We start from the raw sequence: 27444 nt of genomic DNA, 5'->3' as shown, positions 1-27444 counted from the left end.
CAATTCCTACAACTAGGAGGGAGAACCAGGACCTAGAGAGCACTCATTCTTTAGAGGGCAGGGATTGAATATGATACTGTTATCTATCTATCTCCCAATATCTGTTTATACAACTTCCTAGAACTCTACCTTAGTCTCCCAGGACCAATGGTATACATTATAAAATTGCCAAAGGAATGAGGCAGCAGCTCTGTAGAGGAAGACAGAGAAACACAGATGGAGGCCCTGTCTATAGATTTTGAAAGAAATGCAGCTCACAAGGGCTATTCCAGACATTCTGTTCTTCTCTGGAAAGCAGTGTAAATCTCCAAAGGATGACTTAAGCCACAGGGATCCGTAATATTTGTAAGTATGGCCAAAAAGAATAAATCAGCTTTACTGTTACTTGATTCAGTGACCATGTTGAAATCTACAGTAAGACAGGAAGGATCAAGTTTTATACATCTTCACCAGTGATCTTTAAGTAGAATGGGAGAGGGATTATCATTCCCATCCTATGAAAGAGAAAATGTGAAGTGACTGACTTAGAGTCACATAACTAGTTAATAGAAAATAAGCTCTTTGAAGGCAGGAATGCTTATCTCCTATCACCAGCACCCAGAAGAGTACCTGGAACATAGTAGGCACTCAATAAATTTTTTAACTGCATTGAATTTGATTGAATCACAATTAACAAAAGCTGTTTCTCCTTACCCCTAATCCAGGACTCTTTCCACTGTTCTGCCATGTATTTGGAATAGTGAAAATGTTTACATGTAAAGTCGCCTATCTAGCCACTTTCTCCAAGAATACAAATTATTCCTCGTGAGCACTTTGAGCTATCTGCTCAGTGCAGCAATTCCTTTAGTGCTAATGCATACAAAAATCAAAATTCATTCTAACGGAGTTTCTGTAACAAGAGTCTCTATTATAAACCTCCTCAAATACTAATTTGAATAAGTAGCTCACAAACTAGAAGAACCCAGTTATATAAGGGCCATTTCTTTGTATGGGAAACAATTTCCAAATTATTTCTTCCATGAGGAAATGAGCTCTCTATTTTAAACTTTTCTGCTTCTCACCAACATATCTGAATCCTGCTCCTGCATTTTGAACACTTCAAATACACTTATGTGATTCAATTGTCACCCAGACTCAAAATATACACTAATTATTGGCACCTCCAAGTCATGAAACGAAGCACCCTGGGCCAAGAAGAGCAAGCAGAGAGTCCTAATGTGTATATGGAATGGAGGGGAATAGGAGGAAAGGGTAGCCAAGAAGGGAAGGAAACATAGGAGACAGAAGGCAGAAAGACACATTATAAGCACGGAGACCCAAATGGGAGATCAGGTTTTTTCAGGCCAATATGAAACAATTTCATATTGCAGAATATCTAATATAAATGCTTAACATGTTATTAAACTGCACTCCTAAAGACTATGCCAAAAAGTAAAATCATTTTTTCTTATCTTTTATTAAAGAGCTTTCTTTGCATGTTTCCAACCTCATTTCTTTAATAAAGTGCTATCAGAGTAATTTTATACAATATTATTTCATAGGTGATTCAGAAGGCAGATCAAGATTTCAGGGTGACTCGAGACTTTGGGTCATCAGCCAGGTATAGCATTATACTTGGGAGTTAGACATGGAAGTTATAGGCGACTGAACTATATCTCTCAGCTCTGAAACTTCTACCTTATCTTGCAGGATCCCAGGCCTCCATGCCACTTCTTAGCCTGTTCCTAAGGCCGTACCTTAATCTTCCCCCTTCAAGCACCCCTTTATGTGTTGTCTTCTATAAGTACCTTAAGGGCAAGAACATTTGCTTTTATTTGTACTTAGCACATGGGAAAAATAAAGCCTCTATTTACCTATCTAACATATGTTAGCCACAGATCTATACATATAATTTGTCTATAGAGATAGATGATAGATTGGATGAACAGATAGACAGACAGACTAGCTATGTATCTGTATTTTGACAGAACATTCACTGGAACTTGCTTTGAAATAAGCCCTTGATATCAGTTTATGTACTTTTCATTTTACTCTTTCTCATAAAAGGGGGTAAAGAAAATCAGTTACTTGAGCTTTCTGGCCATTTGGAATTTGGGTAATGGAGTTTTTGCTATAGCTTTGCCAGTTGTAAACAATAAATAAGCATGACTTTTTAGTTTTTATCATATAGACCAACAAATAAGCTTCAACTTAATTCTTCCCTCCAAAACAGGGTTTCTTACCCTTTATTATGTGTCATGAATTTCTTTGGCACTCTAGTGAAACCTACGGACTCCTTCTCAGACTAAAGTTTTTAAATTAATAAAATAAAACAGGATTACAAAGGAAATCAAAAATTGGTTTAAAAAAAAAGATGTAATTTTTTCTGTCCAGCTTCATGGGCCTCTGAAAGCTATCCACAGATCCATGGCTTCCAGGTTAAGAATCTCAGCTCTATCCTAAGAATTCTCCTTGACATCCCTCTAATAGGTCTGTGTGCTACATCATAAGCAACTTAGAGATATACTGGAATGTGTTTCCAAGGAGCATTGTTAGGTTCTTGAAAGAATACCTTGTTTACATAACCAGCATTACCCTCAATGCAGGCAGTATCCACTGTTCTGCATACGCTAAAAATGTGTATGGGAGTAGAATGGTAGAATATAATACCGTGCTATTACTGTGCTTTGGCAGTGGAGAATGAGGAATTCACGTGCCTTCTGTAAATAGACAGATGTCTGCCCTCCAGAGGGAATCACGTTTTTGCCTCTGGCTCAGCCTAAGTTTAGCTCTCTGAAACCCAGTGAGAGAGGGTACTGAGGAGCCTCCCATCCTCTCTGCCCTTGGAGAATTCACACTCTCTGATGTGCACAGGAGCATCAAGCTCATTGATTGCTACCAATAAGAGCACTGCTAGCATCATAACAGCAGATGGCTGTTGCTTAGAAACATGAATAAATGTCACTGATATGGACAAAAGAACATGACCTACTATGGTAGGTACTGATATGGAAATAAGACCGTCACAAATGTGACATATAGCAAGACCTCAACAAATGCCTTATTGACTATCAGGCTTGACTCTTTTTATATCAGAATGTATATATTAAAGAGCTTGCTGTGGAATCTTGACAGGTACCATGTGCCAAAATTCTTATCAAGAAAAAAAAATGGGACTATGTAATGATGTAATGCAATAAATACAGCGCCTAGTACAGTATAGGTACTTGCTGGATGAATGATTGGTTATTTAACTGAAGCAAATGTTCAGTGGGATGACCCACTGGATTAACCCATGGAATCTCTTTTTAAATCCAGTTCTCTAGTTCCTCCTTTAGATCCTTAAGAGAAGGTCTTATTAAAAGTTGTCTTCCATTCTGGCCTTGCTACATAGCAGGAGAGTAAATGCCGAAAGGCTGAGATTTTTCCAAAAGCAACCTGAAGTCCTGTTACGATTTCATGCCCAAATATAAAGTAATAATGGAAATAAATGAGAGCTGCTATTTGTTCACAATCCCAACAAGAGAGGCAAAATTTTAGGGGCTTCTGCAGGTGTATCTGGATGCAAAGAATATTATGCAACAGGCCAAAGATCTCAGTGACACTGCCCTAAGAAAGGTGGCAAAATGTTGCACTGTTAGAGGAACAGTATTAGATTTGGAGGGGATAAAGGATGGCAAAGTGGGGAGGAATGTCTGAAATGTTAATTTTAGTAATGAGTCAGAGATGAGAAAATGCCTACAGACTTAGAATATTGTTATTTGAGGCCATTACTGTAAGTGATTCCTATAGGAAATAAGCTGATTTGTTTTCATGGGTTACAAAGGTTTGGTAGCATCTGTAAACAGGATATCTGTAAGTAGTGCAATGTAGCAGACCAATTACCTAGTACAACACAGATGCTTAATTATTTAGAATAAAAACTCTTTTCCATTCCAAAATGTTTTTTATAAATTGTTGCAACTAAAAAATTAAGTGGGAAGAGAATGTTTGGTTTGGTTTCAGAGTCTCACTTACTTGTGTTTCTCCAAACAGTGACAGCCTGCTGGGCTAATCCAGGGGTATTTATTGATCGATCATCTAAGTGCAGTACCCACACTTGAACCACACCTGTTTTCACTGCAGAAATCATGAAGGAGTCACGCAGTGATGCTTCAGACTTATGGATTTGCTGTCAAGTCTCAGGTCTAAGGAGCCAAACTCCAAGGTTCTCAAACTGTCGTTGTATTTGTAGGGAAAATGATCATTAAAAACAGGATAGTAGTCTGGTTGTGTGAGCTGCACTTGAAGAAACAACCAGAATTAAGTGGTGGGTCTTACAAAGGTATTATCTCTGATAGCTGAGATTTTCCTTCAGACGTATACATGGGTGACTAAATCCCCCAAATTTAATCTTACTTTGTTGCTTGCCTCTAACCAGATTCTTAGAAGTCTCTTACCTAAAAAACAGGTGGCACAGTGACTCCTACACCCTGTATTGTCCCTTGCTCCCTACTTATTGTCCATCACTGCTGCAGACACACTGCCAGACAGTGTAGTCTGGTGGCAAGAAGACTAGATTCAGAGTCAAGGGATCTGAGTTCAAATTCCAGGTACATCTATGACTTTGGACTGATAGTCACTTCATCTTTCTCTGCCTCAGTTTCCTCATGTATAAAAAGGAGGGAAAAGAACTAGATGATTTCTGAAGTCTTTTATCATAATCTCACAAATTGAATTGAAACAGGTACCAACTTACATACCCTATAAACCTATAAATACTAGAGCTTTAATAGATAAGTTCAGACATCTCTGAGCCTTTGAGGAGTCTATCATTTATTAGGAGGTGAGTTTCTGTAGCATAAAACCTGTATATGATCATGTTCTAGAGGCAACATGGTATAGCAGATAACTAACCATGGAAGCAGGAAGATCTGCATTCAAGTCTCACCTAGGTATACTCTCAGTGTATTTAACCTCTCAGTGCCCTGGCAGCTCTCTCAACCTCAGTTTCCTCATCTGTAGTAATAATAATAACAGAAGGTTTTGTAAGGATTAAATGAGGTAACATAGATAACACTCTATACAGACCCTAAAACACTATTTAAATTCTAGTCATTATTCATAGTTATTATTATTATTATTATTGCTATTATTCCAAGTGGCAGAAAAGGCATTGACCTGAACTGATAGGAGCTTTCTCATGCTGGAGTTCCTTAAAGCAATGTAATCACAATTCCAGTACTTATCCCTACCTCAATTTTCATGTTCATTTTCCAGCATAAGAAAATAACAAAATAAGAGAACTATAAAGCAGCTAGCTCTAGATGTGTGTAATACTAGGACCATAGGAGCCATCATTAGTCCTTCTGAGAGAATACCTAGGATAAATTGATCTCCTTTTTCTGTGCAGCATATGATCCTACAGTCTATTAGCTCTTTCATTCAGAAATATTTTTAAGCATCTCTTGTGTGTAAGTCACTTAGCAAGACACTGAGGGAGATACAAAGATAAATAAGATTCAGTCTGTCTTGTAAGAGCTCATAATTCAAAAGGGGAGATAAGACACAGACAGAAATAACTATAATATTAGAGGAGAATGCTTTATATAAAGTTGATGCCTTGAAAGTTCATAGAAGGAAGAGATCACTTCCAACTAAGACAACCGGGAAATGCTTTTATGAAGGATGTTTAGCATTTGAAAGGGGCCTTAAAGAATAATTAGGTAAAAGGAAGGATTGGGGGGGAGGGGGCTCAGGGTGGCCAATAAGTCATTCCAACCAAACTTAGGATATGTAAGGGATAATCTTGTAAGATTTGATTTAAAAGGGAGATTGGAGCTAAGGTTCTAAGAACCTTAAACATCAGTCCAGAGCAGTGGGGGAGTGGGTGAAAGTTTTTGAAAAGTAGACTAATGTTGGGTTTGCCTCTGTGAATTCGCACAGGCTGATCCCCAGGGCCTGGGTCTGCTACGGAAGATGGATCACAGGTTAGGTTTGTTCATGGCATAAAAAACACAATCTTCCCCTTTTAGAATCTTCTCACTTTGTGGCTCACCCCAAGTGCCACCTCTTCCACAAAGCCCTCCCTGATCTCCTCTGGCAAAAAGTATTCTCTTCCTCCTCAGATGTTTATAGCCCACCTTGTCTCCCTATGTTGTATTATGGTTGTTTGTGCATGTGTGATAACTCCCCTACTTAAAGATAAGCTACCTGAGGCCAGGACTGCACCATTTTTCTGGTTTCGTATCCCCCATGACTTACATAGGGTAGGTACATAATAAATATCTATTGAATAACTGAATGAGCCAAGTCTCCAGCCCAGGTCTAATGATGATTGTTCTGTATGGCTCCTAATGGGATCAGAGATCAAGGAAAACTTAGAGGCCATCTACTTCAACCTGCCATTTTACAGGTGAGGACACATGAGCCTCCTAGAGCCTCCTGGCCAAGCTCACTCTGGTAACAAGTGACAGGGCCAGGATTCTAACTCAGATCCTGTTCCTCCAAGTTCAGCTCTCTCTCCACTGAATCAACACTGGGCCATCTTAAAAAATGGCACGCATTGCCTTACTGAGTAGTGAGCCCTCTTCACTGGAGTTGTTCAAGCAGAGACTAGATGACCACTTGTCAGGGATTTCATACTTCAAGAAAAGTGTGTAACAGATAACCTCTGAGCGCACTTCCCAGCGAGGATTAGATGATTCTAACAAAAGTCCCATGATATAGCCAGAGAAACTCTTAAAGGCCTTCTAAAGAATATTCCTTCTCCTTGTAAAAGCTCCCTGAAAAGTTCCTTGCTCAAGCACCAAACCAGTAATCTCCCGCGTAGTTGCTGTTTCTTAAGGTTATCAGTTACATGCATGTTTAAATATAGTTTAATTTAATAATACTTAGCTCCCAAAAAGAAAGGGGACTGCAGAGATGACACAAGAGGGACCGAAAAGAGAGAAAATTCTAATTAGGAATTAATGCACACTTAATCAAGACAGCAGCAGCAGGACCCGTAAAATGGAGCATCACTTATTGAACTCCGCTCTTGTTAATGAATGTCTTCCAAACACTGATACATTTTTAAAATAATTACCACACAATGAGCCTACTTTCTCGGCTTTGAGTTCTTCAGGATGTGAGCAAAGGGCCCTCCCAGTTAAGGAAAGGGTAAGGTCTTTGGGAGTCACCTATAGCTCCTCCCAAAGGAAAAGATTTACTGCAGCCTCCCTCCCCCACCCCCTAAGACCAGCCTTCAGCTACTGGCTCAGCTACTCCTTACTTGTGTTGTATCAGTTAAATCACATTCGCCTTGCTGGGTGATCATTTTCTCATCTGAAAAATGTGGTGGTTGATCATTTCCAACCCAAAATCTTGACAATGCATTGGCAATAGTTTTTCAATGACCGCTTTCAAGACAAGGATGTCTAGTGTCAGGATCTGGGTTTATGGAACTGTGAATCCTTGAAGATCTCCCATGCCCATGAACCCTATTAAAAAAGAGCCCATAAGTCCAACAACTCCTCTACACAGTGCCCACCAACCCCATTATATTCTGAGTATAGGCGCCCTGATTTCTTGGTTTTATCTTTTTCTCTGTGCTAGTTACCCATTTCTTCTTAGCATTATTAGAGACAGCTAGCCAGTGCAGTGCTCTATGGAGCACTGGGCCTGGTGTCAGGAAGACCGGGGTTTCGAATCCAACTGTGTGACCCTAGGCAAGCCACTTAAACTGCCTCAGTTTTCTCAACTGTAAAATGGACTTAGTAACAGCCCCCACTTCCCCCAGTTGTTGTGAGAATCAAACGAGATGATAATTGTAAAGCACTTAGCATACTGCCTGGCACATATTCGTTTCCTTCCTTCACGATTTGGTTGGGATTAGAAATAGGGTACTTGAAGATTTCATGGTTTTTGCTATCTTCCTTAAATACATCCGGGTTTCTCTGACACCTCACAGACACCAAGTATCAAAATACACTAATACCCCTCTGAGGTGGAAAGTGGGGAGGGGAAATAGTTGGCCCTCCCGCTTCAGTCTATACTCCTCCCATCAAGGAAACAACCAGCATACATATCTCTCCTTACCCATCACAGGACCAGGACCCTGCTGCTCTTTGTTAGATTTTGTGGGTTTGCAGACCAGGTAAACACCTCATCTGCAAATGCCCTGCAGCCAAGCTCGTACATTAGAGACTATCTATACAAACATAGCTTTGAGAACCATTTATTCCTTTTAACCCCTGGACAGACAAGTCAGTCTAGGCCTTTTTATTAAGAGGATTTGTTCTGTGAAGTTTGGTTCAGTCAAAGGACTGAACCTGAGAACCTAGGGGGTCACATGCAGGTTTCCCAGAAGCCACAGGTTCCCCACCCTGGCCTGAGCTGTGATCAGAGGCTGGAAGTACATTCAGAACAAATTGATTACGATGGTGAGTTTTGATCAAGGTATGAAAAATGCCATACCGAATCAGACAAATGATCCATTCACTGCATCATAATGTATCTAATATGTGTGCCCAGAAGAAAGCATATCTATATAGCTCATAGGTCAGGACAGTTGTTTTTAAACTTTTCCATCACTGCTCACAATTCCATAGCCACTCGATAGGAGTAGACCAGCCCTGGCTGCCAGGATCAGAAGAATTAAGCTTAGGCATGACACTTCAGAGAAGCAATGTTGCACAAATTCGGTGGGGAGAGGGGACCCAATAAATCTGCCTCATTTTGTAGATGAGGAAATCTAGCCTGGCCAGATTCCTACAACTAATTAATGGCAGAACCAGGACTAGAATCTTGGTCTTCTGATTCCTAACTATCCTTCCTTCCATCACATCATACTGCCTGCTTTAACAGGTTTGTCATAATTTGTTCTTTCTCCTTCAGGGGAGAAGTAAATTGACTGAAACCTGCAATAGCCATAACAGCCAATGGAGTTTAAGTGAAAAAGAAATTTTGATTATTATTTTTTTAAGACAATTGGGGTTAAGTGACTTGCCCAGGGTCACACAAATAGTAAGTGTCAAGTGTTTAGTCTGAGGCCGGATTTGAACTTTGGTCCTCCTGACTTCAGGGTCGGTGCTCTATCCACTGTGCCACCTAGCTGCCCACTTGACTATTATTTTTAAAAAGAAACAAGTGGTAAATCAATTAAAATCCTTTTAGTTTATGGCTATAAAAGCAGCATGAAGTATTGGAATTAGAACGTTGCTTTATTCTAAGGGCTCCACATTGCAAAATCCACATGTCATAAAAGAAAAATAATAACTATACATACCTTTTGTTATTACGTTTTCCTTTATTAAGTTAAAATTCAATTAGAGAAACTCTTGCATACTTAAAACTTTTATAAGAGAATTCAAGAGGAGATTGCTTAACTCTGTCAACTAAACAAACTACTTAATGCCATTTATTTTAAAGGTCAGCCACAGAATAATGATGATATGGCAGGGAGAACAGGCGACTCTTTTATTACCTTCAAATGTAGTACAGAAAGAAGGGCTATCTATTTTATTTTGTTCATTCACAATGGGTACAGTTTAGCTACCAAGAACCACAGCTATCTCAGAAGGTAAAATGGGAAAAGTATTGAATCTATAATCAAAAGGATCTGAATTCAAATTCTACCCAAGCCACTGGATGATTTTGAGCAAGTCATTTGACTTGTCTGGGCCTCAGTTTCCTTATTTATAAAATGAGTTGGACTAGATCCTAGGTCTCTTCCAAGCCCAAATATAATTCTTTACCATCTAGGTGAGGCAAGGTTTAGCATAGAACAAGATAACAAAGGCTGGATCAGAATATGTGCTTGCTTTCCATCCACACCTTATGAACATTATTTCATGACCTTTACAACACTACTATATCTTCTTTTGTGGATAACAAAGTTGTCTCCTTTTATTATGTGATGAACTTGAAATGAAAAATTGTGATTAGAACTCTCAGACAGATGCATATACAAATATAAGTGTTCTTTTTTTGTAAAAAAAAAGTTGAGTTTTATTTATTCATAATAGACCTAAAAATTATTTCAGCATTTGCTTCTTATACAAGGTTCTTTTCTATTATTACCATAGGTAGGGGCTGGGATGGAGCCAGCACCAACAGGCTCACAAGAGCCAGATGGTAAATTTTCAGTGTGAGCATCTACACTTCAGAAATGGGTGAACAAGGCTCAATTTGTTGTTTCATCAATTGTCTAGATTTTAGAAATGTTAATAATACATATTAAACATTGGTGGATGTGTGATGTCAGCAGAACGTCTCTCATCCACCCCTACAGATCGTAGGAAATCACCCTTTCTCTTTCAATATGATCCTTAGCCTTACACGTCCTCATAAAGGATCCTCCCCATTCAATAGAATCTTTCTTCTCCTTAAACAATTCATGAGTACTAGAGCTGACTAAGGGCTGGCTTTAACCTCTTGACGCTCACCTCTTTTTTCCAATAATGAATGAATTTGATGACTTTTTTTTAATGTCCCTTGTTACATTTAAGTCATCCTTGATAATATGCTATAGGCTCTTTTCACCTGCCTTACATCTTTTCATTGCTCAGTGGGTCACCAGGGTTTCTGATTTGTCTGAGATCTTTGTTCTCCACGATTCATAGCTATATAGCATCACAAGGAAAAGATTGGTTTTTATTAAACAGGTTTTTGTAGCAGGGAGTGGTTTGGGATCACTGAAAGTCTTACAAAATTGCCCTCATTTGATCCAACCTGACCTGCCAGTCCCAGGCCAACACCCATCTATGACTTCTATCCAAGATATATATCCTAATGCAAAGGTTTGGCCCCTTATTCAATAAACTCCAGTGGTTCCCTATTAACATCATGGATCAAATACAAACTTCTCTTTTAACATTTACAGCCCTTCACAACCTGGCTTCAACCTCCATTTTATTGTCATGTCAGTATATGTATTTTACTTCAGAAACTGGCCCTTTGGCTGTTCCTGATACAGAAACTCTCCATTTCCTATTTCCATGCTTTTTCCCAGGCTGTCTGCATGCCTTAAATATGTTCCTCCCTCATCCATCTTTGAGAAACCTTAACTTTCTTTAAAGATCAACTTCTCCAGTGAGCTTTTGCCAGTTCTCTCAGATGCCCGTGCTTCCCTCACAAATTAACCTTGTATTAAGTTTGTATAGGTTTTTATACATATATATGTGTGTGTGTATGTATGTGTATATACACACACACATATATATTATATATATACACACACACATATATATTATATACACACACATATATATTATATATATATATACACACACACACACACATATATTATATACACACACACACACACACACATATAAAGATTGCCTTTATGAAAAGTAAACTTCCTGAGGGCAAGAACATTTTTATTTTTGTCTTTATGTCCCCAGTGCTTAGTACAGCGCCTGGCACATAGTAAGCACTAAAAATATAAATTGATTGGAGGACTAACTCAATGGGCTGCCCATCCAAGTGCTTGTTATAATCTAGACAATATATATATTTTTAATCCATTTTATTTTTCTAGTGTGGTGACTAGACCCATCTCTTTCAAATGACTTTAGGTCTCATTGTGGAAGGAGCAAATAGAGCAGGCCTGCATAATATATGGCCTGTGGACCACATGTGGCTCGCCGAAGGATTTTGGAAGGCTGGTGAAAAGTGTAGGGTTGCCACTGTGTGCTCTCCTACTTGTTACGTGATCCACGGCAGCCAGCCGTCGTCAATCTGTCTCTCGTCTAACCTATCTGCAACCAAAAGAAGTTTACAAGTTGTACAGGTGGGAAATAGAGGGAGTAAAATGTTGTACAGCAGCCTGATAAAGAGTGTGAAAGCACAAAACAGAGCACTTGGTCCTGAGAAATGGAGTCAAAAGGTCAAAGGCATGGTAGAGAAAAAAACAACTTGGCAGCAACAGTGAGAATCAATTGTAAGTAGAAAGTATTGAGGGAAGGCATCTTGGTAAGAGAAATTTGCTGATGTACAGGGAAGAGATGACAAGGAGCTAGACCAGATGACTTTGTGTGGCACAATCAAGGGTGACTCCAGGCACCATAGTAAAGTCAGCCAACCTTATCTATGGCAGGCTCCCATTGTCCCCTTCTTTCCCCTAGATTCTCAACTTGGAGTGTTCTCTTTTTTTGGGGGGGGGTGCTAGGCAATGAAGTTAAGTGACTTGCCCAGGGTCACACAGCTAGTAAGTGTTATGTGTCTGAAACCAGATTTGAACTCAGGTCCTCCTGAATCCAGGGCCAGTGCTCTATCCACTGCACCACCTAGCTGCTCCTAATGAAAGCTTTTTGGTTTTGGGGTTTTCTTGCTTTTTTTTTGGTGAGGCAGTTGGGGTTAAATGACTTGCCTAGGGTTACACAGCTAATAAGTGCCAAGTGTCTAAGGCCAGATTTGAACGTGTGTCCTCCTGACTCCAAGGCCAGTGCTCTATCCACTGCACCACCTAGCTGCCCCTGGCATGTTCTTTTCCAAGCTGAATGTCAACTAATCCCTACCAGACTACTAACAATTAAGCTCTTAGTTGATAACAGCTTAAGATCTCATCCTTCTCCAATCAATCAATAGTAGCTTATTAATCATCTATTATGAGCCAGCCATCATCCCAAGCATTAGGGTTACAAACTAAATAAATTAAAAAATCCCTACTCACTAAAGAGCTTACATTTTAATAGAGGAGGCAACATGTATGGATGGATGGGTGGTGTGTGTGTGTGTGTGTGTGTGTGTGTGTGTGTGTGTGTGTGTGAAGAAAGGCTTCATGTAAGAGATGGCACTTATACCACATCTTAAAGGAAGAAAGGTGTACTCTATGAAATAGAGGTAAGGAAGGTATACATCCCAGGTATGTGAGCCAACCACAGGAATAGGAGATGGAGTGTCTGGTATGAAGAAGAAAGAGAAGGCAGGTTTGGTGGATTGTAGTGTATAGGAGGGCCAATACTGTCTGATGAAGCTGCAAAGATAGGTTGAGTCCAGATTAAATTTAAGGTAGGTCTATTTTAATTGGATAGAAGGAGAGAGGGTACCTCATCCTGACCATCTATTAACTTCGTAGTCCACTAGGGACTACACAGGTCAATATTCCCTGAGCTGTCTATCTCCTCATAAAACTATTCAGGAGGACACGTTGAGTCAGCTCCACTTTTGAAAAGCAGGCGCAGTGCAGGTGACTCAACTATACCACCTCTTCAACTCACATATGTACCAGATCTGCTTGGGCAAGATAAAGCCACAGGGACTAATGAATAAATGAAAACCAGCATATAACTTTTGAAAGTTTGCTGACCCTGGTCTAATCAAAAGTCCAAACTCACAAGGTCAGAGAGAAAAGAGGGTAATTTGGAAAAGAAAAGCATGGTTTTTTCAGGCAGTATACGCATAAGATTATTCCCTTCTAATTAGAATATAAGCTGCTCAAGGCTAGGGCTTAGCACTTAGTTCAGGCTGTATTACATTGTAGGTGCCTGACAAATGTCTGTTAAAAAAAAAAAACAGCAAGTAAAAATAATTCCAAGATTTCTTATATGGAAAGCCAGTGACTTGGTAACATAGACCTCTGAAAAATTTAGAAATACTCGATAATTTGTATTTTGGTCCCTGAAGCGTTTTGTGGATTAATGAGTCTGTGTATCCCAGGACTTGCTGGCAGTGGAAAAACATACTGGCATGTCTGGTGATCATGTAATACAAAATTCCATTTAGGCCCATTCTTATTTGAGAAATGTCAAAAGTCATAGCTAGGGACTGTGTGAAGAGGGGACAGCAACCCTAGGCATACCTGTTCAGCAGTTCAGATCCACTGTTCACAAAGGATGAGCAATTCACCCATGCTCACCTGGCTGGCCTCCTTTCTGAGGACACCGTTGAGCAGTGTGCTCTAGCTAGGCCAGAAGGAGGAGAAATGTAGGAAAAGGGAAGAAGCAAACTGCTTCTTCTTCTACCATACTCTTTTATATTCCCTTCAACTGGCCTAGTGGTTCAACAAACCCAGGGTCAGTGGGCAGATCCAAGATGCCAGAGTAGAGAAAGCTTTACAACTGAGCTCTCCCAACATTCCTTCCAAACAGCATTAAAATAACATCTCAAATTGAATTCTAGAGCAGCAGAGCCAACAAAAGGTCAGAGTGAGAATTTCCAGCCCAATATAGCTTAGAGGGTAGGAAGAAGTCTGTAACACTGGGGTAGGGACTGACTACAGAGACAGCAGCAGCAGCAGCAGCTTTGGGAACTCTCAGCCCAGAGATGGTAAGGGGATTGGACAACTAGTCAAAAAGAGATTAAAGGGACCTCCTGTGCCAGCAATACGCTAAGGACAAAACACTGTTTGGCAACTCCATTGCCCATGCTCACTTCCTGGTTGCAGATCCAGAATGGAGAGGAGCTCTTGTGGTTGCAAGTGAACAGAAGCTCTGAGGAGCAACAGCACTTGTAGCTACATGGGATCAGGGGCCCATTCTGGGTAAGGAACAGAGCACAGACCAAGAGAACAATGACCACACCTTTCCCATAATCACACCACAGACGCACAGAAAACATCCAAAACCCCAGAACTAGCTCTGAAAACAGCAGTGTAAAAAAAACCCTGAAGCTTGATGCAGTGCCCTTCTTTAGGTGAACAGAGGCCAACTTTAACAAAAAGTTCAAAGTCAAGAAATAGGCCAGGAAAATAGAAGACAAGATGTCAAAAACATCTACAAGCAAAGCCTCAAAGAAAAATGCAAATTGGACACAAGCCCAACAAGAATTCCCAGAGAAGCTAAAACTAGAGAAGGATAGACAGAAGAAAAATAAATGGAGGGAATACACAGTAAACATAAATATGGATGTGATGAACTCACCCATAAAACCATTGCAGTAGCAGAATGGATTAGAAACCAGAATCCAACAATATGTTGTTTATAAAAAAAAAAAAGCATACTTGAATCAGAAAGACACATGCAGAATAAAGGTAAGGGGCTAGAGCAGAATCTATTATGCTTTGGCTGAAGTTAGAAAAAAAGCAGGGATAGCAATCATGATCTCAGATCAAGCAAAAGCAAAAATTAAGTTAATTAGAATAGAATTTTAAAAAGTTAGATATGATAGCTTACTGGAGAAAATTGAATGGATATAAAAGGTATACATTTTTCTCAGCTATGCATGGCACCTTCACAAAAATCACGTATTAGGGCATAAAAACCTCCCAATATAGAAAAGCAGAAATATTAGATGTACCCTTTTTGGACCATAATACAATAAAAATTACATTCAATAAAGGCCTGTGAAAGCATACATTAAAAATTTATTGGAAATTAAATAATCTAATCCCAAAGAATGAGCAGTTCAAAGAACAGTGAGACAACGCACCACAATTTGTGGGATGCAGCCAAAGCAATACTTAGCCAAAAATTAGTATCTCTAAATGTGTACGTTAATAAAAGAAGAAAGGAACAGATCAATGAATTGGGCATGCAACTAGGGGGGGAAATGGACTGGGCTAGTGAGAAGTTATTAAAATATAGAGAGTAACCTCTAGGTTCACTGATTGTCAAACGAGTAATTAGTCCCTCCTACCTCTGAAGTACATACTCCAGGGAAAAGCACTGTGTTCCCTCAAACATAGAGATAAAAACAACATATACATCCACTTAATACATCTTTTATTTACTTTATTTCAGAAACACATTAAGCAAGAACACTCCACAATTGACCTATCCTCAGTTAGGGTAAGGTATAGTCAACAATTTTTTACTCCTGATCCATGCTTTTCTGATTTTCTCCAAAGAAACACCTTCTCTGGGCCTGTGGAGCCCCACATTAATATGAAAAATTAAATACTTATGGTAAAAGATGATATATGTATTGGCTCATTCTTTGTTTCTTTATACATCAGGGTCCTTTACTTCTCAAACTCCACTATATACTTTCCAGTTTTTTAATTGGTGAAGAAGCATGGTGCTAGTTTTCTTGTCTTTGCTTCTAAATATATCCCTGAGAGTCTTTGAGGATTATAATCGTTTGAGAGGGAGAACAGTATTGACTGGCTGGCTGGTTTGCTGTTAGCCTTAAAAAAATTTATCATGGGGAGAGGGGAAGGGAGAAAATGGACACATGTTTATTCTGTACTCATAACTTTTTGAAGGTCTGGGAAGAGTCATACCTAGGAAGCTTCTTCAGAAATGCAGCAAACAAAAATATAACAATACATGAATAGGTTCAACTTATTACAAGCAATTCTATCTTTACCTTCTGTTCAAGAGTATGCCCTTACAGGTAGCTACATTATACACATATGATCAGAACTCATATCAGACTGAAGGGTTACCCACGTGGACTATAAGCTTTACCTCCCAGTACATTGCTCCATCTAGGCTTATGCTTGCCCATAGGTGAGAACTGTGAACTGAGTACACTGAATTTAACTCAATGAATATAGATAGCATGCATAAACTACTCAGAGATTCTTAGTTATATGATTCAGCACTAGTACAAAGTTTCAATATGTTCCAGATTTTTATTTTTCCTTTTAATGACAGTTTAATGAAATTTCAGTAATTAGGTCATCTTCTTTAGGACTAAGTCCTGATTATTGCTATCTTTGGAAAAGTAACTTTTTTTTAGAGTAGATAGTACTGCTCACCATCAGTAGGGCATATACTTTTAATTCTTTTGATAATGGTGGGGGTGGATTTTTTATAATTTCATGTGGTCTCTCCTTGGGATCAAAGGCACACATACATGTGCTGGGGCTAGGGGTTCTGCCTTTCGGGATAGAACAAAGTTAACTGGTCCACACCATGATCAAATAAGACAACAGTTATATCAAAAGTCACTTCCTTTTTTTCTGATTGGTTATACCATTATTCTAAAAGAATGATGGTATGTTCATTTTTTTCCCTAAGAAATGAAACTTCCCTGGAGACAGGAACACTTCATAGTAAAGAGAAAAACAAAAAGTTATTGCTGTAAGCAGTTTGACAATGTTTTTGATCATAGTAATAAAAGACCATGGATGAGCCATGAATTCTGTTTGAAAATAAGGTACAAATATAGCAACAGAAAGATATGAGGTAGGTGTGATTTGATAGCTTTCAAGGAAACCTAATCTACATATCAACTCTGAGTTACTCTGTACATATTAATTAAAAATGTAAAGAAATTTATTCTAAACCTATTTCAATGTACATTGAAATAGACACTAGAGGATCCTTATGTTTTGAAGGGAAAACATTTCTCCCAAGTTAGTTTTTATGTTGGCATTTTCCTTTTTGGAGAATATTAATTAAAATAAATCAAGGTTTTGACTGACCTGACTATGGACCAATGCCCATTCCATTTAGTCCATTTTCTAATCTATTCAATTTGGAGATGTGGCTTGTCTGTCTTCCATCTCTAAGAGGTGTTAACTGCTTTATGTACAGTTGGTATACCCACCTTCTCCATTGAACACATCCTACCCTGAAGCCCAAGAATGAAAAAAGATCATCATATGTGCCTTTTCTTTTTGATTCACAGTGGCTCCATGATTAGTATTCCATTAGATTCTTTCTACTATGAAGAAGATACTAACCATATCCTATACTTGCTCATCTGACCACTCATTGCCTTATTCTTGTCCATCTAACTACCCATTCTTTCCTGATTATCCTCTATATGAACTTCAATTGACACACTCTCTTTTCTACTCATAAAGTATCATTACCCTACACTCTCTTATGTATCTATCTACAGACACTTTTGAGTATATATATATGTATCTGAGGGTATGTCTACGGATAATTGTGTTGCTATGAGAGGCAGCATGGTACAGTGGAAATGGCATGGGATTTAGAAACAGATTCTAGGATCAAATGCCATCTTTGCACATTAGTGTATGTGATCTTGAGTGAAACTCAACCACTCTGTGCCTCACTTCCCTCATCTGAATGGATAAGAGGGTTGGATTCCATCACCTCTGTGATAGAGGGAAGAGATTACTATACTTGGATTCAGGAGAAATTGGATTTATACTCCACATCTGCTACTTAATAACTATATAACTATGATTAGGTCATCTAATCTAATCTGATACTCAGTTTCCTCATCTTCAAAATGGTAATAATAATAATACATGTAATCCCTACTTCACAAGATTGTGGCAAGGATCCAATAATATCATGTCTATAGATAACTGGATGGCGCAGTATATAGATTGCTGGACCTGGAATCAGAAGACCTGAGTTCGAATACTTCCTAGTTTTGTGTGATCTTGGACAAATCACTTAATCTCTGTCTACTTCATTTTCCTCAACTAGAAAATGGGGGATAGGGGCAGCTAGGTGGCGCAGTGGATACAGCACCGGCCCTGATGTCAGGAGGATCTGAGTTCAAATCTGGCCTCAGACCAAACACTTGACACTTACTAGCTGTGTGACCCTGGGCAAGTCACTTAACCCCAATTGCCTAAAAAAAAAAAGAAAGAAAGAAAGAAAAGAAAAGGGGGGATAATAATGGCTCCTATGTCCCAGGGTTGTTGTGAGGCTTAAAGGAGATAATATTTGTAAAGTGCTTACCACAGTGCCTGGCACATAATAGGCACTATATACATGCTAGTCATTATCATTATTAGTAGTAGTATATGTAAAGGAGTAAATAGAGCCTTAAAACTCTATATAAAAGTCAGCTATTGTTATCCACATGTTAGTCAACAAGCATTTATTAAGCTCTTACTATTTGATAAGCATTAATGATACAAAGGCAAAAAAGACACCGTCCCTGCCCTCAAGGAGCTCACATTGTAAAGGAGGAGGCAAGATACAAACAATCGTACATACAAGATATATATATGTAGTATGAATAGAAGGTAACCTCAGAAGCAAAACATGAGAAGCAGGGAATGGAGGTAGGAGCAGGAATGGAAAGGCCAGAAAATAGGACATGGGTTACATCTTGAAGGAAGCTAGGAAGTGGAGCTAAGAATTCCAAGAGCATCCCAGGTATGGCAACAGTGAAAAAGCAGATTTGGAAGATACTCTGTTGAATTTGGCCAGTGTGACTACATACATCATAGAATACTTGGACTATCTGTAAATTTGTGCATGTGTGTGTTTGCATATATTTCATAAATCATTAACTCAGAAATATGGATGATCATAATAATTAACATTCACATAGTACTTTAGGGTTTACAAAGCCTTTTCCTCACAATATCTTCCTTATGAGGTAGTGGCATAAGTATTAATTTCTCTACTTTATAGATTAAAAACTTGAGACACAAAGAGGTGAAATGGACTGCCCAAAATCATACACGACAATCAAGACTCAAAGTCTGAGTCTGTTTTTTTAAATTTTTTTAAGTTTTTTTGTTTTTTTAAATATAAATTTATTTATTTTTAGTTTTCAACATTCACTTCCACAAGTTTTTGAGTTCCAAATTTTCGCCCCATCTCACCCCTCCCCCCACCCAAGGTGGCATGCATTCTGAATATCCCTTCCCCTAGTCTGTCCTCTCTTCTATCTCTCCCCCCTTCTCTTATCCCCTTCCCCTTCTATTTTCCTGTAGGGCAGGACAGACGTCTATACCCCATCTCCTGTATTTCTTATTTCCCAGTAGCATGTGAAAACATTTTTTTTAAACATATGTTTTTAAAACTTTACGTTTCAAATTTTTTCCCTTCCTCCCTCCCCACCCACCCTCATTGAAAAGGCAAACAACTCAATATAGGTTATACATGTGCAGTTATGCAAAACACTTCCATAGTAGACCTGTCGTGAAAAACTAACTCTATTTCCCTTAATCCTGTCCTGCCCTCCCATTTATTCTATTCTTTCTTTTGACCCTGTCCCTCCTCAGAAGTATTTCCTTCTGATTACCCCCTTTCCCAATCTGCCCTCCTGTCTATCATCCCCCCTGCTCTCTTGTCCCCTTCTCCCCCTGTTGAGTCTGTTGCTCTTTATACTCTGCTGTGATGGATGGTGGCTGTTTCTGTTTACAAATAGATAGGAATATTTACAACCAAGTTATAGAAGTGTAGACCACTTTTCACTCATTTGTGGACTTACACACAGTCCCAGGTTCAATGTAGGCTAATATTGGAAAGAACTGTAGCTCTGTTGGCTTAAGTCCCCGTCTGAGCTTGACTGGGAAGCTCTAAAATCATCTGAAGTCGCAGACAAGACATAAAAAGTAAAATGCTAGCTTTAGAGTAAGCACTAATGCAAGCAGGAGAAAAAAAAAAACCTCTCAACATCTATTGTCCAATGAGGATGAGTTCTTCCCTAATACCCAGCAAAGGAAATTGGGAGAAGAGTTTCAAATGGAGAAAGGTGGTCGTGTGTGTGTGTGTGGGTGTGTGTGGGTGTGTGTGTAAAAGAATTAAGTAATGAAAGTGCTTCTTGACCTTTCAAAAAATCAAAGAAAATAACTTGTCAAACGTGTGAAGTAGTTATAATTGGCTCTGTGGTAACATCAAAGTAATATAAATCCTACAAATGGGGCTGTTCTCAGGGGGGTCTAGGTCCTGGAGCCACCATTAGCTTATATGGGGGCTGGAGCCAATTAGAGTCTCCCCCTCACACATTGATATAGTCGATTGCCTTCTTGAGTGAGCAATGGCCAGCAGCCAGTAGGATAGGGGGAAAAAAACAACAACAACAAATTGTAGGAACTATAGCAACCTACCCAATTCAATCCTGAGGATAACTCTGCTCACAGATGACCTTCCTAACATCCAGAAGCAGAATTAGGGTAATTCTATGGAATAGCAAACTATACTCACAAAGATCTTCAGGCATCCCCTGATACCATGGTGCAGTTCACTTCAGTGAAATTGGTTGCTGCCCCTGGAGCCAATCAATCAACCATGTTAATTCTCTAATGCAAATGAAAAGAGAATTGGCAGCACTTGAAGCATGAAAGGAGAAAAATTATACTTTTTCTAATGAAAATTAATTTTAAAATATTTTTCATAGCCTTTACAAGTAATTTCTCTTATATATATATATATATATATATATATATATATATATATACATATACATATATATACACACATATACACATATATAGAGGGAGGGAATAGAAAGTAGAGGGTCCATTAAATTTCAGATTCGTTCAGGACCCCATTATCAGGGAAAACCCAATAGTTCATAAATTTTCCTATGTTAGATTCTTAGATTTTTTTTTCGAGTTTCAGTGATCTCATGGAATTTTTTTTTCACTTACCATCCTTAATTTTAAAAAAATCATTAAATCTATTCAAACATTTGTGTCAATGAAATTCCCAGTATAGGATGAGTGCATGGAGTGCTGCTTGATCTATAAAAATAATTGCTTTTAGCATTGAATCATAGGTCATTTTAAATAAACAGGTGAGAGGGAATAAATCTAAATAAATCCTGCAGACTGGATCTTGTAGTTACAGCAGTAGCTACTGGTATGTGCAGTACCCAAATAACTATATCAAAAGTGAAAATTTTCTTTTCTGAAAAGTCTTACAGTCAGTCTAACTGATGCTTTCCCTAAATTGACTAGTTTTTTAAAGACTATTTCTTTTCTGATGAGCCATCTCACGTCACTTTTGTCTTTACATCCCAGCAATTGGCACAGCCCCTTGTACAAAATAATAGGTTCTTGATAAAGGTTTGTTGAATTAAATGGTAGAAACATAGAAGGGGTTTTACTTGCTCTGTGTTTCCTTGGGACTGTCTCTAATATGTGTTTTCATGAAAGATTTGGTAGCAGAATTCCTTTAGATTCCTTGTATGGCCACAGGTTGAAGGCTAGGTTTGGGATCACCTCCTATCTTGGACTCTTGAAAAGTCACTCTTCATGAATCATGAGCATTCCACCTAAGGAAGACCTGGAGAAAGAAAAGATAAACCCCTTAAATTGCTCTAGGCCTGGGGCATGCAGTCACTTTTTTAGCCTTATTTGGCCCAAAATAGGAACTCAAACTGTTTTTGATTGAGTTGTATCAGCACATTTTTTAATCTTCCTTGCTTAAATGGCAAGCCATAGGCCAAGAAACTTGTCTTATTGCTAACTACATTATGTTGATCAAATAATAAAAACGTCAAGTGGCAATTGCCCAATTAAGATAAATATTTTTAAATTGTTATTGATTGTCTGGTGTGTGACCAAGTGAAATATAGTAGAGAGGTAGGTGGGTATAGATAGGTGGGGCAGCTAAATGTTGTAGTGCATAGAGTTCTGACCTGGGAATCAGGAGGACCTGAGTTCAAATCCAGCCTCAAACACTAGCTGTGTGACCCTAAGCAAGTCACTTAACTCTGTTTGCCTCAGTTCCTCATCTGTAAAAAGAGCTGGAGAAGGAAATGGTAAACCACTCCAGTATCTTTGCCAAGAAAATGGAGAGTAGGACATGACTGAAAGGACTGAACAACAACAGGTGAGTATAGCAGAAAAAATAAAACACTACATTTGGAGTCAAAAGACCTGTATTCAAATCATGGCTCTCCTCCTTGTTACTAAAATGATCCTAGGCAAATTATTTAGACTCTCCAGACTTCAGGTTCCTGATCTTTGAAAATAAGGGGGATAGCTAAGTGGTGCAGTGGGTAGAGCAACCTCCCTGGAGTCAAGAAGACCTGAATTCAAATCTGGCCTCAGACACATAACACTCACTAGCTGTATGACTCTGGGCGTGTCACTTAACGCCAATTGCCTTACCAAAAAAACCCAAAACAAAACAACAAAAAAAACACAGGTATAGGGCAATACTTTGGGGGCAGCAAGGTGGCACAGTGGATAGAACAACCACCCTGGAGTCAGGAGGTCCTGAGTTCAAGTGTGACCTCAGACACTTGACACTTACTAGCTGTGTGACCCTGGGCAAGTCACTTAACCCAGATTGCTCATCAAAAAAGGAAAAAAAAAATGAGGGTATTGGACTAGATGGTATCTAAAGACTATCCAACTCTAAATCTATGGCCCTCTTAATAATAAAAAAAAAATGGAAGCAGACCATTGTGTAGGAGCCATGGGAAGAAAGGCACATGAATTACCCCTACTGGTAAAGCTTCAACTTGGCCTGATCATTTTGTGTTGACCCAGCGTGCCGGGCTCTGACAGTAAGATCAAAGTCAGGAAGCCCTGGTTTCAGGTACTGCCTTGGACACATACTGGCTCTAAGACTATGAATTATGACAAATATACTTACCTGAATTGGTAGAGTTTCCTTGTGTGAGTGCCCTATACCAGTGAAATCACAGGTCCAAACCATATCCTGTCCACTAATTTTGCGCATTTGTGAAGAATTGAATTGTTGGGTGCTATATAAAATAGATCTTAAGCATGAAGACATTCAGTTTGCCTAGAATTATTCCTCTGAAGATTTGGTGTGGATATTATAATTTTTCAATTTCATCACAGTTTTTTCCTCCATTGATGTTTCTAAACCCACATTTTTTTTCTTGTAACAAAGACCTGGACGATTCAATCCTCCAGAAACTGTTCCTCCATTTTAATGTTGTCAGTGTTCAAAATCCTATTTGCATAGTCTAACATTTTTTTCATTTAATATCAAAAGCTTAAAGGGAAAAGAAACTCATTTAATTATCCAAACCCTTATAAGAAAACATGAATTATAATGCCTTAAATTTACATAATGGTTTACAATTTGCAATATGTTTTCGTATAACATTACCTCAGAAAAGCCTACACTTAGAAAAGTAAAAAACACCATGTTCTGAATTTGCCTGAAGAAGTATCAAATCTCACTTCCAAGTATCGCACTAATATACAATTGATTGAATCAACAATGAAATGTTAAAACTTTGAGGTTTCATCTCTCATTCGTCGAATTGTTAAGGACTCTCAAATAGTAAATGTTGGAGGTACTGAAGCTATGGGTTGCTACAACCATTCTGTAAAATAATTTGGAATTAAGTGAGGTGAGACACAAATCTTTATATCCTTTGATCCAGAGATCCTTCTACTGGGTATGTATCACAAGGAAGTTGATGACAGAAAGAATGTTTCCAAAAATAAAAAAGCATTCACTATGATACTCTTTGAGATAACAAAATACTAGAAACCAAAGAAGTGTGCCTCAGTTGGTGAATGGCTGTATAAATGATGGTACAAGAATGTTATGGAGCATTACAGCACTCTATGAAATGATGAACTTGAGGCATTCAGAGAAATATGGGAAAACTTGTATCCACAAACACTGAAAGAAAACAGTAGGCACAATGACCAAGATAATGGAAACATAACTAAATTTAAGAGTGAACTCATTAATCACAGTGATCAGTGTTGGTCTCAGAGAAAAGATGATGAAACACATTTCCCTCCTCTCAATAAGTAGGTGGGTAACTACAAATACATTACTTTCCATATCAGCTCACTTTTTCTTTTTCTTTTTCTTTTTTTTTTGGCTAGGCAATGGGGTTAAGTGACTTGCCCAGGGTCACACAGCTAGTAAGTGTTATATGTCTGAGGCTGGATTTGAACTCAGGTACTCCTGAATCCAGGGCTGGTGCTCTATCCACTGCACCACCTAGCTGCCCCCAGATCACTTTTTCAGTTGGGTTTTTCTTAACCTTGTTATAAAGAAGTATTCATTAGGAGTGGGGACAGGGAGGGCATATTGGGAAATGAGTGTAATGTAAAAAAAAAAAATCAATAAACTTTTTTAAAAAAATTAAATGAGACTTGGTTCAATTTCATGACATTTATGTGATATCTAATCCAATCGTAAGTAATTTTCCCATGTGATGAAAGGATTCTAGGAATGAAATACAGAACATTCTCATTTATTAAAACCTGAGTGGCATGCTGTAAAATGTCCTACAGAATGCTAAACTTCACTTTCTTGTTAATACACAGGGACTCTTAGGTGAAAAGTATGGAAACATCCGAATTCCTGGAGAAGTTGAATCATCAGAATTTGAAATGATTTTGGATGCTGCCATAGAAGCAAAGCTGGAAACAAGGTGCTCGAAGAATGGTACTGCCGAGATGAGAACTCTGTTCCAGCAGCCTATTACCTCAGACCTAAATGTGAAATGCTGAAAAGCAATAAGAACTCAGTAAGTTGTCTCTCAGTACAGTCCCTTATGTTCATAAGCATTCATTCAGGGAAAGTAGTTTTGAATTCACTGACAGAGCACTTAGAGATGGCATTCCCTCTCTGTGCTCCAATACATAAATAGGAATTCTCTCGGACCTCAGATGAGAACCATCATAATAATGGGCTCAAGGATCTAGAGCTAGAGACAGAGGTCATCTAATCCAACCTCCTCATCACATTTTACAGATAAGGAGACCTGGGATCTCAGAGCCTAAATGATTTGCCTGAGGTCACACAAGTAGTAAGTGTCAGAGGCAAGATTTGAACCCAGATCTGACTTCGAGCCAGTGTTCCTTCCAATGTATAACATATGTTTATTTAGTATTTTGATATCTATCCCCAGCGCTTAGCACAGTGACTGTGGGTGTTTACTAAATGCTGATTGACTGACTAACAGTGTTCTTTCTACTGGAAATATATTTATTTGGTTTTTTGAAGTTTACAAAGTACTATGCACACAATATCTCATCTGCCCATCATAAACAGCCCTTTGAAATCGATGCTGTTATTATTCCCATTTTCCATATTAGGAAAATGAAGCAGAGATATCAGTTGATTTCCTCATATTGCAGAGCTAGTTAAGTGTTAAGGATCTGAACACAGGTTCTTCCTGACACTCTTAAGTCTGGCACTCTATCTATTATACCACATATCTATTATTTAATACCACTGTCTAGTCTGCTCATGTATAATCCCTCTCAAATGCTCTCTATAATAATGCTCATTTACATTTACACAATATTATTATTTCCATCTTGAAGAGGAGATAATCAAGATCAGTAAGTTCATGGGACTTGCCCAAGGTCTCAAGTCTCCTGCCTACAGATTTAGGGCACTCTCCATCATTTTCCAATTCTCTTTCATGACATAACTCAAAATCATAATTAAAGTGAAATGAACAACCTTTTCTATGAGCCAAAACTCGTATTGGAAAAAAAAAAATCCAGACTAGTAATCAGAGAGTACTCTGGAAGAATTACCAGCCATGTAGGCTTCCCAGCTCTGCCTTTGATCAGTTGTCAAACCCACTTTGCCCTCCTCTTTACTCCATCCCCAAAGAAAGGAAAAGAGAATTGACATCACTCATACATGAAATTTCTATGGAACTAAAAGGGCTCTCTTTTACCACAAAGAAAGTGCCCCCATGGAGAAAGCAAAGTACAGTGGAAAGATCACTGGCCTGGGACTCGAGGAACCTATGTTTTAGTCCCATTCTGTCACTAACAAGCTTAGACAAAGCATTCAGTCACCCTGGGTCTCAGTTTATAGAGTCTGCTACATGATGTTATTGTTCAGTCATTTGGCCACGTCCAGCTCTTTGTAACCCTGTGGACCATAGCTCACCATTGCTGTCTGTGGGGTTTTCCTGGCAAAGATAGTTCTCTAGTGGATTGGCCATTTTCTTCTTTAGTGGATTAAGGCAAACTTGCCCAGGGTTACACAGCTGGTAAGTGTCTGAAGTCAGATTTGAACTCAGGTCTTCTTGTCTCTAGGTGCAGCACTCTATCCACTGAGTTACCTGGCTGCCTCCCTATCACATAGTAGACCCTTAATAAATGTTTGTTGACTTGCTTTTGATTGAAATTCAGTTACATATGTGTATGTATATATATTATAAATTTATATATCACATATACATATGTATGTATACATATGTGATGTATACATTTATAATACGTATTTTATATGTATGTGAGACGTGTGTGTGTGTGTGTGCGTGTGTGTGTGTGTCCTCACTATGTGCCATGCATTGTCTTAAGCGTAGAGGATACAAAGAAAAGTGAAAAAACAGTCCCTACTCTCAGTCTAACTGATTTCCTTTGTAATCCATCAGAATGTTCTGTGTCACACAAAAATAAAAATGCTAAGAACCTATTGACTATTGAAAAATCTTCATTTCCACACTGAAAAACAGGTTAATTTATAACAAGCTAATTAACTTGGGTGGGGACCACATTACATATGGAAAAAAACTATGGAGATCAAAGTCAGAGACTTGGAGGATTCTTTTCCTTATCTCTTACTCCATACATTCTACCCTAACCAGGCTAGATTATTTATCATCCTTCTACTGTGTTACCTGCTTGTGCATAAAGGACCTGTGACTGAGATTGGCTGCTACATTAGCAACAAGAATATCAGATGTTCCCTGATGGAGAATCAGTAGCTTCTTTTCAGTGATGCCTCATTTATGCTGACCTGACTGCATGCTTGGTTTCTGCCTCACCTTGACCTCCATTCAGCACCTGGCTTCTCCCTGATTCCCAACTGCCTACCTGACATCTAATTCCTTTGTCCAACTTGACCATCAATTCTGGACAGCTCATTACTGACCTCTACATTGCCTCCTCAGTCTTGTCATCTTTGATTCTGTCTTCCCTTGCAATTTTTCACTTCTATTCATGGTCTGGATATGATAGTGCGT

General features: G+C 38.7%; 1 protein-coding gene across 1 annotated transcript in view; it reads left to right on the top strand.

Moving 5' to 3' along the window:
- NWD2 (NACHT and WD repeat domain containing 2) overlaps nt 1-27444 on the top strand; it is a 170520-nt gene that overhangs the window by 124025 nt on the left and 19051 nt on the right. The window contains 2 exon segments of the mRNA XM_020992128.2: nt 24776-24881; nt 24884-24978. Coding sequence (XP_020847787.1) covers nt 24776-24881; nt 24884-24978 — 201 coding nt within the window.

This window comes from Phascolarctos cinereus, unplaced genomic scaffold (genome assembly GCF_003287225.1).
Source record: "Phascolarctos cinereus isolate Bilbo 61053 unplaced genomic scaffold, phaCin_HiC Scaffold_9;HRSCAF=440, whole genome shotgun sequence".
Lineage (NCBI taxonomy): Eukaryota > Metazoa > Chordata > Mammalia > Diprotodontia > Phascolarctidae > Phascolarctos > Phascolarctos cinereus.
Note: the sequence above shows the minus strand (reverse complement) of the source record. Positions and strands in the feature narration are given on the sequence as shown.